Below are 12,945 nucleotides of genomic sequence, written 5' to 3'. Positions count from 1 at the left end.
CTGGGTGAGACGGAGATTCGGGGAAAAGTTCTTATTGGCTCATTTTTGACACGGAGGACAGAGCTAGTCTTCTTAAATTGGAAGGGTATATATAGATTATGGTCAGTAGCAAGAGGGAGTACACTGTTTGTGTATTTTGTTGAGCTAAGATGATGAAAAAGAACATTGTCGCAGACCTAAGTTTGTGTATTTATTTATTTTTAGCCATGTGACCTAGGTAAGTCTACTAATCTTTCTAAGGCTTGGTAGTCTTATCAGTGAAGCAGAATATTAAACTTTTGACACCTGTTAAGAGTGCTGAAAACTTTTTATTCCTGTTTTTTTCTTAAGGTTGATTTTTTTTTAAAGTTTCTAATTGTGTCTGTGGGAGTGGTATGTTCATGTGAGTCAGGTGCCATGGAGAGCCAAGGGGTCAGATCTTCCTGGAGCGGGAGTCAGAGGTAGTATGAGCTGCACAGACTTGGGTCCCTATAGGTGTAGACCAGCTCTTAACCACTGAGCCTTCTCTCGGCTTGGGCCTTGTATTGGGCCCTATTGTAGGACTCTTGACCTATGAAATAATAGTGATTGTTGTACCATTAAATAATGTCTTGTTTTTCTAGTTGTACAAGTTTGGAGAAACTGTTTCTATTGTGTTTTGGACGGACACGTGGCGACCAGAAAGCTTCTTTGACAAAGTGAAGAAGAACAGACAGAATGGCATGCACACCTTGTGTTTACTTGGTAAGCAGCCCGAAGCTCCCTTTTTCCCACACGGTGGGATTGTCACACTTCTCTTGTTTGCATTTTGTGATAGAATTAAAACTGCTGTGGGAATAACTAGGTAGAGAAAGAGACTAAACAAAACAAAACAGACACAGGCTAGCCACTGTTTGCACATAGCTCTCTTTCCCCTACTCAGCTTCAAATACCAGGAAAATCCTGTGCTTATGCTGGGACTTGCTTTTTCCCTCTTAGAACCTGTAGATCTTTTCCAAGATTCAGTATTGCCCATCATTATTACAGTTCAGCAGACATGGAGTGAGCATTTATTATTGTCACCAACCATTCTGCATCTTCTAGGATATTGTCTGTCAAAATCATAAAATGCTACTTCTGAAATATCCTCCAAAGATCATTTTGTTAAAATCTGTTTTGCAGATGATGTTGAATATTGAGTAATTTCCCAGTAGCATTCACTTAATTGTTAACAGAATAAAATACAAATGACCCATTATTCCTAGCCTCTTCATTGTGCTAGCCTGACCAAACTTTGTTTCCTGTTTAACATACAAAGGGCTAGGATGCTTTGTGCAACAAGATAATAGTACTGAGTTTCAGATGGACATGGGCTTTGCCTTCCAGCAAAGACCTGGAGATTTAACAAGTCACATGTCTAATAGCCTCTTCTAACCTTATATGTTATAGAAAGGAATACTGGAATCAAATTTTCACTGTCCCCTTGATGACCAGAACACAGCTAACATCTTATGAAATGACACTTAGAGTTGGAACCAGAAGACAGAATACCAGTGTCTCTGCTTACCAACTAGAAAACACTGAGGAGCAACTCTCAGCCTTTGTCTTCATACTATCACCCTGCCTCATGGGGTTTTGGAGAGTAGTGCTTCTCAAACTAGTTATGGTGATTTTTTTCTTATTATTTTGTATGTGTTTGTGTTTATGCATATGCAAGTACGTGCCAGAGCATATATGTAGAAGTCAGAGTAAAACTGTGGGAATTGGTTCTCTCTTTACACTGTGAGATCCTGTGGAACAAATTCAAGTCATCCATGTAAGCAGCAAGTGTGTTTACTTGCTTAGCCATTTCACCAACCCCCACATAAAAGGCTGATATTTTTGGTAGTTTTTGTTGTGGTGGTGGTTGGATGAGAATGGACTCATGTATTTGAATGCTTAGTTACTGGAGTAAAACTTTTGAAAGGATTATAAGGGTTAGGAAGTGTGGCCTTGTTGGTGTAGGCCTGTCCTTACTGGAGGAAGTATGTCACTGGGGGTGGGCTTTGAGGGTTCAAAAGACCATGCTAGAGCCAGTGTCTCTTCTTCCTGCTGCCTGTGGAACACGATGTAGAACTTTCAGCTACTCTCCAGCATTGTGTGCTTGCATGCCTGCCATGCTCACCACTATGATGTAATGGATTAAGCCTTGAAACTAAGCAAGCCCCAATTAAATGCTTCCTTTTATAAGTTTGTCATGGTGTTTCTTCACAGCAATAGAGCAATGACTAAGACAGTTGTTGTCTGTCTTATTTTATTATTTATTTATGTGTGAAGTGTATGGTATTAGGCTTCTAAATTCTCAAACCATAGATTGCATTTAAATTAGTATGTAGTTGTTGAATGCCAACTATGGGTCAGTCCCTTTAGGGATTAAGGACCAAAAAGCCTGGTAGTAAACTGCAGACAATTTATACTTTATTTAGAGACATGATTATGTGATATAGTCAGAAGTTAGTAAAAGAACATTAGTTACATAGATACTTCTAAATGAAATAATTGGAGCTTATTGCTTAAACTTAGTTCTAGATGGTATGGAGTATGTTGTAGGAAAGCCATGTCCACATGTTTTATAGGCATGTTTTACAGCAGACATGTTTTACAGTAGATATGTTGCATTTTACAAATTCGAAGTGAATGAATTAATGCAAGAGTTACCTTAAGTATTCAAGACATTACTTAAAGTAAAACATGACTTCTATTACTAATTATATTAGAGGCTATAGTTTTACTAACATTCATTTTTGTATGTGGCAGACAAGTAGAACTATTAAACGATTTCAAATTTGAGAAATACCTAAATATTAAGTGCCATAGACATTGAAAGCCAGATGTAAGATTAATCATTGTTATAATTTCTGAGTAAAATTTTTAGTATTTGTCAATAAGAGAAGCTTTTACTATCACTTTATAAAGTTATAGAAGTCTGTCAGAGACTCTTCAGTTGTACCATATTTATTTTTACAAAAACAAACTTTGGCTGAACCATTCATTTTGCCTGTAAAACAGGAAGCAGCTGTTACCCTTGTGTGAAGTTCCTGTAAGGACACAACCAGTCTGACTTTTCACTGTTTCCCAAGGAGTTCAGCTAAGCATCTGTGGCAGTGAAATGGGAAGGACCAAGTCTTTGCCATGGTGCAGTGTGAGACTTCAGGAGCAACAGACATCATATGCCTGTCTTTGCCATGGTGCAGTGTCCGACTTCGGGAGCACAGACATCGAATGCCTGTCTTTCTTTGTCATTGTGTGCTGTGAGACTTCGGGAGCACAGACATCGATCGTATGCCGCTCCCTGAAGTGCCCAGCATCTGGCAAAGAGCTCTGAAACCCTGAATAAATAGAGTATTTATTCAATAGTATAGTGTGTCTTACCATTGTAAGAAAGCAAACACTTCTTTTCAAAATATGATGAGAATCTTTTTTTGGGCAGTGGTAGTGCACGCCTTTAATCCCAGCACTCAAGAGGCAAAGGCAGGCAGATATCTGTGTTCAAGGCCAGCCTGGTCTACAGAGCCAGTTCAGGATGGTCAGGACTACACAGAGAGAAGCCCTGTCTCGAAAAACAAAAATAAATAATAAGATTTTTTTAAACTTAGGTTTTATCCTTTGAACCTTTTATAGTCTGATGCCTGAAAAAGAAATAAGTGTAGGCGTGCAAGCAGACATTTTAGATGCATCTATGCAATTACTGGGCAGAAGAACTAAAGCGATTCTGATTAGTTAAGTAGTGCACATGCCAACATGATCTAATGCTTTCCCTTATCATCTTTTCCAACAGGAAACTAGATCCCTGCAGAGGAATGTCAGGGCCAAACTCCATTTGCTTTCTAGCATGGGGCCTTTCCACAGCCACAGGCTTCCGGTCCTCCCTAACCCCGTAGGAAAGTAGTCACACACAATTGTGAGCAGAGACACCACAAACTCAGATCAGCATTTAGGGCTCTGGGAAGATGTCCAGAAGCATCCGTGACCCTCAGTGGAAGCTGAAGGGTTGGGGTAAAATGACTTGACTGACAGAGCTGTGCTTTACTCCCTACAGACATCAAAGTGAAGGAGCAGTCTCTGGAGAACCTCATCAGGTGCGTCCATGCCGAGGGCGAAACTCCTATTCCAATTCCATGACAAAGGCCCTGAGTCAGTCTAAAGATGGGTGGAAGTGAGCTTGCAGAACAGTTGCACAGTAAATATCTGATCGTACAAACGATGGAGCAGGGTGATCGGGTGAAGGTAGCAGCAGAATTCGTAGATCCAACACTGAGAGCAGCGATGGGCATTTGAAGGTCACCCTGTCAATGTGGGTGCATGAATGAATGTGTTGGGACTTCAAAACCTTGGACTTACATCTGACGTTGGCCCCTGGCTGCTGCTGCTTTGGGGACACTTGCCCTGTTGTGTGTGGAGTGTGTGGGACTTCTATGTGTGAAGATGGGGGGTGGAAGAGTGGGGGGCGGTTTCCATTTCTCCCGCGTGTGAGGCCCGGATCCTCTCTTAGTGAGGACTGTGTAGTACAGCAGCTCCCACCTCATGTGGTAGTGAGCACTTGAAATGTGACTCATGAAGCTGAAGAAGAAAAGTTTCACTTAACTTTCAACTAATAATTACAAAACCTTTAGGTTGTTTAAGACAACTTCAATATGTAAATCTCTTTTACCATTTTTATTCATTGAGAATTTCATACATGTTTACAATATAGTTATGCCCTCCTTCCAACTTGTCCTTATAAATCTATTTTTATGAGCATACATTTATATACATATTAATTTTTCTGATTAAAACTTAACAAAGGGGCTGAAAGTGCTTATTAGACTTCAAACACTTGGTATGAAAACAATGTGTAATACTTATTTGTGAATTAGGTATTCAAGTATAATACTGTAGGAATATTGGAATAAATATATTTACATGCTATTAAAACTAATTTTGCCTCTTGAACTTGTTGCTGAAGTGTCTGGAGTGTTTGAGATTGACTGTGCTATATGCTTTTTGCTAGGTAGAACTGTAGATAATAAATGATCAGTGCAGACTACAAATTTCAGAAGCTTATCTTTCTGTTTTGATCAATCGGTAAACGCGACAGGCTTTCAAGGCATGCAAAAAAAAACCCATGTTCAAATATTGACCATTTTCTTAGAGGAAGAAGTAAAAAACATACATTAAAAAAATGGCTAGCGTGCACTGGGCCCTGAGTTCAATCCCCAGCACCATGAAAATAAAAATTCATCAAGGGTGTAGACTCCATCGCCACAGTTTGAATTACGTCTGTCCAAGGCAGTACTTGTAATAAACATAACTTTAGTTTAGACATGTATCTTTATTAGATGTTAATCTTGCCATCATTTCAGTGTCATTGAGGACAGCCAAAGTAGGACAATAGAAAAAAAGCTGAAGAAACTGTATAAATCACAGAACCCATCCTTGATTTATACAGAAGAGGGTACCATGTGAAAACTTGAAAGTATATCTGGGGAGGAGTTGCATCAAATACCACAGTTGATTTCACAGGAAAGAACAATGATGTCTAGTTTTATGCTTACAGGGGAAGAAAGATCTATGAGCCTCCTCGATACATGAGTGTGAACCAGGCAGCCCAGCAGCTTCTGGAAATTGTTCAGAATCAGAGAGCACGCGGGGAAGAACCAGGTACTTAGGCCTCTTAGGTTGTTTTTCTAACAGGCACATACATTATTACATATCTGACACACACTCACACCAAGCTGAAGCAGGGTCGGTATTTTTACCTTGTTATGTGTATGTCTTGTATTTTTACCTTGTTATGTGTATGTCTTGTATTTTTACCTTGTTATGTGTATGTCTTGTATTTTTTCCCTAATTTTAAATCTGACAGGATTCTAGTTATACTAAAAAAAAAAAACAATTGAGTTCTTTACAGTAAAATTGTCATAATTTAAAGCTTTAAAAATGAAGGCTTTTAGCCAGGTAGTGGTGGCACACAGCTTTAGGTGAACCTCCGTGAGTTTGAGGCCAGCCTGATCTATAGAGCTAGTTCCAGGACTGCACAGAGAAACCCTGTCTTGAAAAACAAACAAAAATCAAACAAAACAATATATATCCTTGATATATATTACTTGATATATATATTACTTATAATCAGGTTTTATGTTAATATGGTAATGTATAAATGTTTGATAGAGAGCTATCATTTTAGTTCTAATCAATAAGATCTATACTACAAAAATACATTTATTCTGCTTTTTCTCCTCAACACTGAAATACAGAATAGTTTTCTTTAGGATAAAGATAAGACACTCCTAATAGGTAGACACAGTGTGTGGTATGCAAAAAGCATGTTTCCTGAGAACTTCTTAAATGTACCTGCCATATTCTGTTATGAACACTGTTTTTACCTGACCTCTAATAAAAACATGCATTTAGGCATTTTTGAGTGATTTTATATTTTTAAGTCTCTCTTGATTGCATACATTTATTTGTTTTTATGTGTATGCAAACTTGCAAAAATGTACATCTGGAGTTCGGAGGACAACTTTCAAGAGTCAGTTCTCCTTTCACCACATGGGTCCAAGGATTCAAACTCAGTCATCAGAGCATGGTGACAAGTACCTTTCCCTCCCGAGCCAGCCCAGCTATTTCACATTTTATCCCTGTCAGTGGCCCTGAGTTCCATGTATGTCCTCTTTGCCTTGTGTAAAATCTTGTTCCATTTCTTCTTAAGTCACTTTTCAGTGAGGAAACTTTGTAAACTAAAGGATAAAACCAATAAGAAGTCAGCACTTTAGCTGTAGCACCAAAATGAATGATTATAAAAAGATAAATATTGATATTTATTCTGAATTTAAAGCCCTACATACCCAGAAATGACTATTATTTGTTGTGGGCTTTATAGTTTACTAACTACTCTTTTAAGTATTGTATTAGCCCATACAACTACCATTTAAGAGGTAAAACATTTAAAAAAAAACTGGTTTGTCCTATAACTAATTAGATTGCTGAGCAGAAATTCAAATCTGTGAATTTTTCTCACTCCCCTAATTTTTACTGTGTCTTGGTCAGTATAAATGTATCTTACGAATGTATTTAGAATCTAAGTGTTGTGGCAGGAGGATGATTCACTCCTTGGGAACAGTTCCTGTTCTTAAGGAATGTGGTGGTTAGAAAAAAAAAGGCCCTCAAAGAGAGTGACACTATTAGGAGGTGTGGAGGAACTGTCACTGTGGAGGCAGACTTTGGGGTCTCATATATGCTCAAGATAGCGCCCAGTGTCTCAGACCACTTGCTGTTGCTTGCAAGATGTGGGACTCTCAGCTACTTCTCCAGCAAGCACCATGTTTGCCTGTACTCCACCATGTCCTATCATGATGGTACTGAACTGAACCTCTGAACTGTACATGAACCACCCCAACCCAAGTAAATGTTTTTTAATAAGAGTTGTCGTGGTCATGGTGTGGTGCCTTTTCACAGCAATAGAAACCCTAACTAAGATAAGGAGGATCCAAGTCAGGTTCCTAGCAGCTACCTTAAATGCCTCACAACCATGTATAATTCCAGCTTCAGGGGATCCAACACCCTCTTCTGCCTACATACATGTATCTTTATAATATGTGTGAATCATAAGGATGCTCACTCAGAACCTGTTTTAAGACAAATATTATTATCAATATTTGGAGTATAGATACAGCTAATTCTTTTTCAAGTTGTTAAAAGATAAGCCTATGTAAACCTTTGGAAATCTCAAAAAGTAAACTGACTGGTCTATAGTGAATGACTAGAGAGGTTTCAGATATTTAAGACATTTTCAATGTACTTGAAGTACTAATATTTTTTGAATGTTGAACAAGGTAATTGATCTGCAGTATCTCCCTCCCCTGCCCCATTTTAAACAGTGATCACTGAGGAGACACTCTGTGTTGGCTTGGCCAGAGTTGGTGCTGAAGACCAGAAAATTGCAGCAGGCACTTTACAGCAAATGTGCACAGTGGACTTGGGAGAACCATTGCATTCTTTGGTCATCACAGGAGGCACCCTGCACCCACTGGAGATGGAGATGCTCAGTCTTTTCTCTATACCGGAATCCCAGAGTATTAATGGACTCTGAACATGGACCTTTTCTGTTGTCTCACATTAATTTCAGTTCGATTGGGTGTGTGGTATTTCTATGACAAATGGCATGGGTCTGTCATTTATCTAGAAAGTATAACAGAAGTGACCAAGAGGAAACAAGTTGACTCAACAGTGTTTGGTTTCCTGCAGCGGTTTTCCCCCAATTCATCATCAGTTGCTGTTGGAGCATCAGTTGGCTGCTTGTCAGGGTATACACACATGGGGCAGACCAAGCTGGAAAAGTGTGCCTGGACATTCAGAGACATCCTCTAAGAGTAACTCTGAGGAAACCGGAATGTGAATCATCTGAACCCTGTTTTTAAGGGACAAAGAAGTGCAGAGTGGTAACTAAAACATATAAAACTTGCTATTCGTTTATTGTTTTATCTCCTTTATAAAAAGGTAGCTGTTCTGTTGTGAACTGAGAACGCGCCTTGGAAAAGTGCTTCTGTGCAAGCATTGAGACCCAAAATCCCCAGCACTCACGTGACTAGTCCGGTGTGGCAGTACATGGCTGGAACCCTGGTGGTAGGAGGGGAGCAGAGAGGCAGGTCCCGGGGCTTTCTGGCTAATCTGTGCATGCCTTACTCAACGAGAGACACCGTTTCCAAAAAATACGTTGATAACTGAGTATGGTAGTGTACGCTTTAAATCCCAGCACTTAGGAGGCAGGCAGATTTCTGAGTTTAAGGCTAACCCAATCTTCATAGCAAGTTCCAGGCCACCTTGTGCTATATAATAAGATATCTCAAATAAATAAACAGTAAGTAGTGGAGCAAGACAGAGGAAGAGGATACCCAGTGTGATGCTAGTCATCACATATACACACTTAACAATTTTAAAAGGCCCATTTGTTTAATAACCATCAAGTGCTATACCCTTGTTGGTCTGGAATAGAAGTAGCTTTGTTGTAAGCTACTGTGATAGTTCAAGTCACGAGTATTTCTATAGCCTAACCAACATGCCCTTTTTCTTAGTATATTCATGAATATTGGTTGAGATTTTTCCTACTTTCTGTTATTATGTGTTAGCTAGAAATTATTTTGATGTTTCATTTGGGATGAAATATTTTAATGTGTACAAAACATTCCATTTTCAGTCTCGTATGCACACAAGAGGGAAGAACCAAGTACCTTAAGTCGATTTCATAGTGTTTTCTTCAGAGATGTTAAACGAAACATTTAAAAATGACAAAAAAATAAAACCTTCTGGGTTTGGTAGTTGAATAGCTCACACCCTGCAGTTGTGACTCTGCTAAGTGGAAAGACACTGGGGAGTCAGCAGATTCAGAATTCTGCCTATGTGGCTTTTCCTGTCGAGGCATTCCCCGACTTCAGTTCAGCCTAGTTGGTGTTGTACTGGGATGAGATGGTTAATGGATTGAACTGTGGGCTATGATCTTAGCGGCATATCTTAAATGCTCAGCTCCCTCTTATTGTGTATAGGAAGATTCAGGATCCAGGTGAAAAGTCAGGCCAGGGGCCCAAAGAAACAGACATTGTTTTCTATTGCAAGAGAAGACAGCTTCAAGTTTGGATTCTGACAAGTTAGAAGGGCATGATAAATATGCATGCTTTCTTATCAGAAGCCAGGAATGGCCATGTACTAGTAAAGACCAGGCTTGGAACTAAACTGAGGACAAAGCATTTCATATAATGTGAATTAGGCCTACGTAAAATAAAGTGACAAGCAAGTAGTTTTATGCCTATTAGAACAGAATTTAAGATGGTTCAGAATGTGGTGAAAAATTAATGTTAACATCAACAGTGGCTCTAGAACACAATAGGAGGCATGACTTTATGATTAGAAAGGAAGAATGCTGGGGTAAGATGTTAACATAACCTAGACTTCGGAATTAGTAGATATAAAAGACTAGCACTTTAGAGCTGTGCACAGAGGAAAAACACAGGTGCTTAGAATGAGTGAATATAATGAATACTGCCATCCAGGAGATGGAAATAGCAAAAAGAAAAACCAAATTGGCCAAAGTACAGAGGAAGAGAAGTTGTCCAACCTAAAGAAGAAGATTAAAGGGGAACAACGATCAGAATCATAATGTCTACACTTGGTGTGAAGAAGAGACTGTGTGTGTGTGTGTGTCTGTGTGTCTGTGTGTGTGTGCACCAGTGCTTGTTTGCAGGTGAGAGGACAGTTTGTAGAAGTGGGTTGTAGAGAATGATCTCAGGGTGTTTGGTGTGACAACAAACACTTTTATCTGCTGAGCCATTTCATCAGCTCCAATATCAAGCAGTTTTAATAAACATCTAAGTAGATTCTCAAAAATGAAGAGAAATAGGGCTGTTTTTAAAAAATGAAAATGACAGTCAAAATTTCCTCAAATTTAGTAAAATAATCAATACACTGATCCAATATGCTCAATGAATTATACGCAAAACAAGTAGGAAACCCATAACATTCAGGTAAAACTGATAAAAACCAAAGTTAGTTGGAAAAGGTAACAAGGAGAATGGGGGGCTCCGCAAATGTAATTTGAAATTTAAGTTAGGTTTATCTGTTATTGCTCAACCTGGAAAACCTGTAGTTTAACCTCAATATAAATGAAATTATAAAATGAGAACTCTTTACCAGCGTGAAGAGGATTAGTGTTGGGGTCTGCTGTATGGAAACCCCAAGGTGAAAATAGAGATAATAGAAAAGTGTATGTATATATTTGGTGTTTATTTAGTAGTTTTTAACTCTAATGGGTTTTGATGTCTTGGTTTTTGGTCTCTATTAGCTTTTGACTCTGCAGTGCTGGGGCAGAGGCTGCTTAATCGCATGGCCTTGTCTATGCTAGGAAAGTATTTTACCATTTTGTTTCAGCCTAGCTGGTTTTAACGAATCAAAATTATGATACAGTAAAATGTCTTATAGTCTTATAGTTACTCATCATCCAGAAGAATTCATTTCCTCTGTCTGTTTACTCTTCTATCTCATCAGTAATTCCATGAAGCCAGTGATCTGTTCCTTTTCGATAGTTTTGCCTTTTAAAGAATGTCAAAAAGGGGTCTGGGGATTCCATTAACAGGGTGTTCTCAAGATTCATTCAAACTGTCCCAGCTATCAAGAGTGTATTCCTTTTTACTATTATTTTACTAAATGGACACAGCATCAAGTCGCCATCTAAACAGGTATTCCTACACCCATAGCAGATGTGACCCTCCATTCTCATCAGAGAAAAGTCCTCTTGTAGTGGATAGTTAATGCAGAGATTCACTACTGGTCATAGTGCAGAGACAAGTACTTGTGGAGCACTCAGCCATAAACGGGACATCTGTATTATACCTCCTTCCTGTCAAGGGCCAGGGAACATGGAGAAAGAGGGGACAAAGAGATCAGAAAGGATCAGAGAGAAACTGTCTTTTGGACATGACCATTGCACCCATGAATCTGTGGTAGCTGTGGTTGTTTATACAATATCAAGCCAATCAACCTTCCAACATGGATGGGGGAGGGGCACACGAACCCCAACTCTTGCCTAAAAGCTATTGATAGCTAGAGGCTACTAGGAGTGTAGTTTCTAGTAGGTTGCCCATACTTTCGGAGAATTGGCATACCCATGTGTATATGAGCAGCCCGAATTGAACTCTGTCCGGGTTTTTTTTTTTAAAGAAGTTGGAAAGGGAATGTGGGGAATATGCACAAGGAGTTGAAGGTGGATAGTGGGAGTCAGATATGGTCAAACACATTGTACAAATATGTGAAATTCTGAAAAAATAAATACATTTTGGTTGCCTGTGCTAGTTGATGTCAATTATCAGTCTGATTGCATTAAGAAATGGGTAGAGTACCAGTGAGGCGCACTTTTGGGTGAGAGGGTATTTCTACCTGTGAGGAAGCTCTACCCTGAATATGGGCAGCACCATCCCATAGACTTGAGTTCAGAATCATATATAAGGGGAAAAGGAGAATAGATACCTAAACACCAGCATTTTCCTTTCTCCCCAATCCACCAAGAAATGATAAACAGCCTCATGCTGCTATCAACAGGGTTCTGCTACAGTGCCGTCCACACCATGATGGACAGTGTCCCTAAGCCAAATTAAACCTTTTTCCCCTCACATTGCATTTGTCAGCGATGACGAGGGTGACTTAACCCTGCTAAAATGACTTCCAAACTGGCACTTCTGGTTTGCATTCTTACAGTACTGCATGGAAGTACTTGTTTGTTTCTTGCAAGACAACTGTGGACTGATTGGTTCTGTCTCCCACCCCAAACACTGCTAACTGAAGACAAGATGTGGTTTATTTAATGGTTGTTAATTTGCCACTTCTCAGATCACAGGCTCTTTAGTTAAGTGCAACTTAAACTCAAATTTCTGTGTGCCCATTGGGCGTTGTCAAGACAGGCAGACTCCAATCCTCTTGATTTCTTTAGGTTTGTATCAAATCTTAAGAGAGAGTACACTTCCTTTAAGAATCTTCAAAATTATTTTTCTAGCCCCCCCCTTTTTTTTACACATTAACCTTATCAATACTTGCAATGATGCCTGTGAGGTTTTGACTGAAAGTCCTCCATACAGTGTGGCTATTTTGATTTTTATCCCATTTGGGATGTAATCAGCTTCTTGAATCTATAGGCTTATGTCACCAAATGTGGGAGTCATACAGCCATTCTTCTAATGTATTTTCGCACTAAATGCTTTGGCCTCTTTGTTTCATCTCTGATGAATCTGGTAATAGGAATAGCAGGCATTTCTCATCCCATAAGTCTCTGAGTTCTGTTCTGTTCCTGTTGTTTCATTCTTAAATGTTTTGCGTGTTCTGAGTAAGTAAAATTTCCTGATAATGTCTTCAAGGTTATTGACTCTTACTTCTTCTATACTGCAATTGAATTCATTTTTTGTGCTTTTAGAATTTGGATTACTGTCC

The 12,945-nt window shown here is 39.1% G+C and overlaps 1 protein-coding gene across 5 annotated transcripts in view; it reads left to right on the top strand.

The window, feature by feature from the left end:
- The window catches only part of Dph5 (diphthamide biosynthesis 5), a 30,924-nt gene extending 19,108 nt beyond the window's left edge, over nt 1-11,816 (top strand). For all 5 annotated transcript variants that reach the window (XM_040751997.1, XM_040751995.1, XM_040751996.1 and 2 more), the window contains exons 5-8: nt 603-723; nt 4,037-4,076; nt 5,534-5,637; nt 7,857-11,816. In XM_040751997.1, coding sequence (XP_040607931.1) covers nt 603-723; nt 4,037-4,076; nt 5,534-5,637; nt 7,857-8,068 — 477 coding nt within the window. In that variant the 3' untranslated portion in view covers nt 8,069-11,816. The remainder of the gene's footprint in view (nt 1-602; nt 724-4,036; nt 4,077-5,533; nt 5,638-7,856) is intronic.
- The last annotated feature ends 1,129 nt before the right edge of the window (nt 11,817-12,945 follow it).

This window comes from Mesocricetus auratus, unplaced genomic scaffold (assembly GCF_017639785.1).
Source record: "Mesocricetus auratus isolate SY011 unplaced genomic scaffold, BCM_Maur_2.0 Super-Scaffold_100009, whole genome shotgun sequence".
Lineage (NCBI taxonomy): Eukaryota > Metazoa > Chordata > Mammalia > Rodentia > Cricetidae > Mesocricetus > Mesocricetus auratus.
This window is presented reverse-complemented; position numbering and strand designations above follow the sequence as displayed.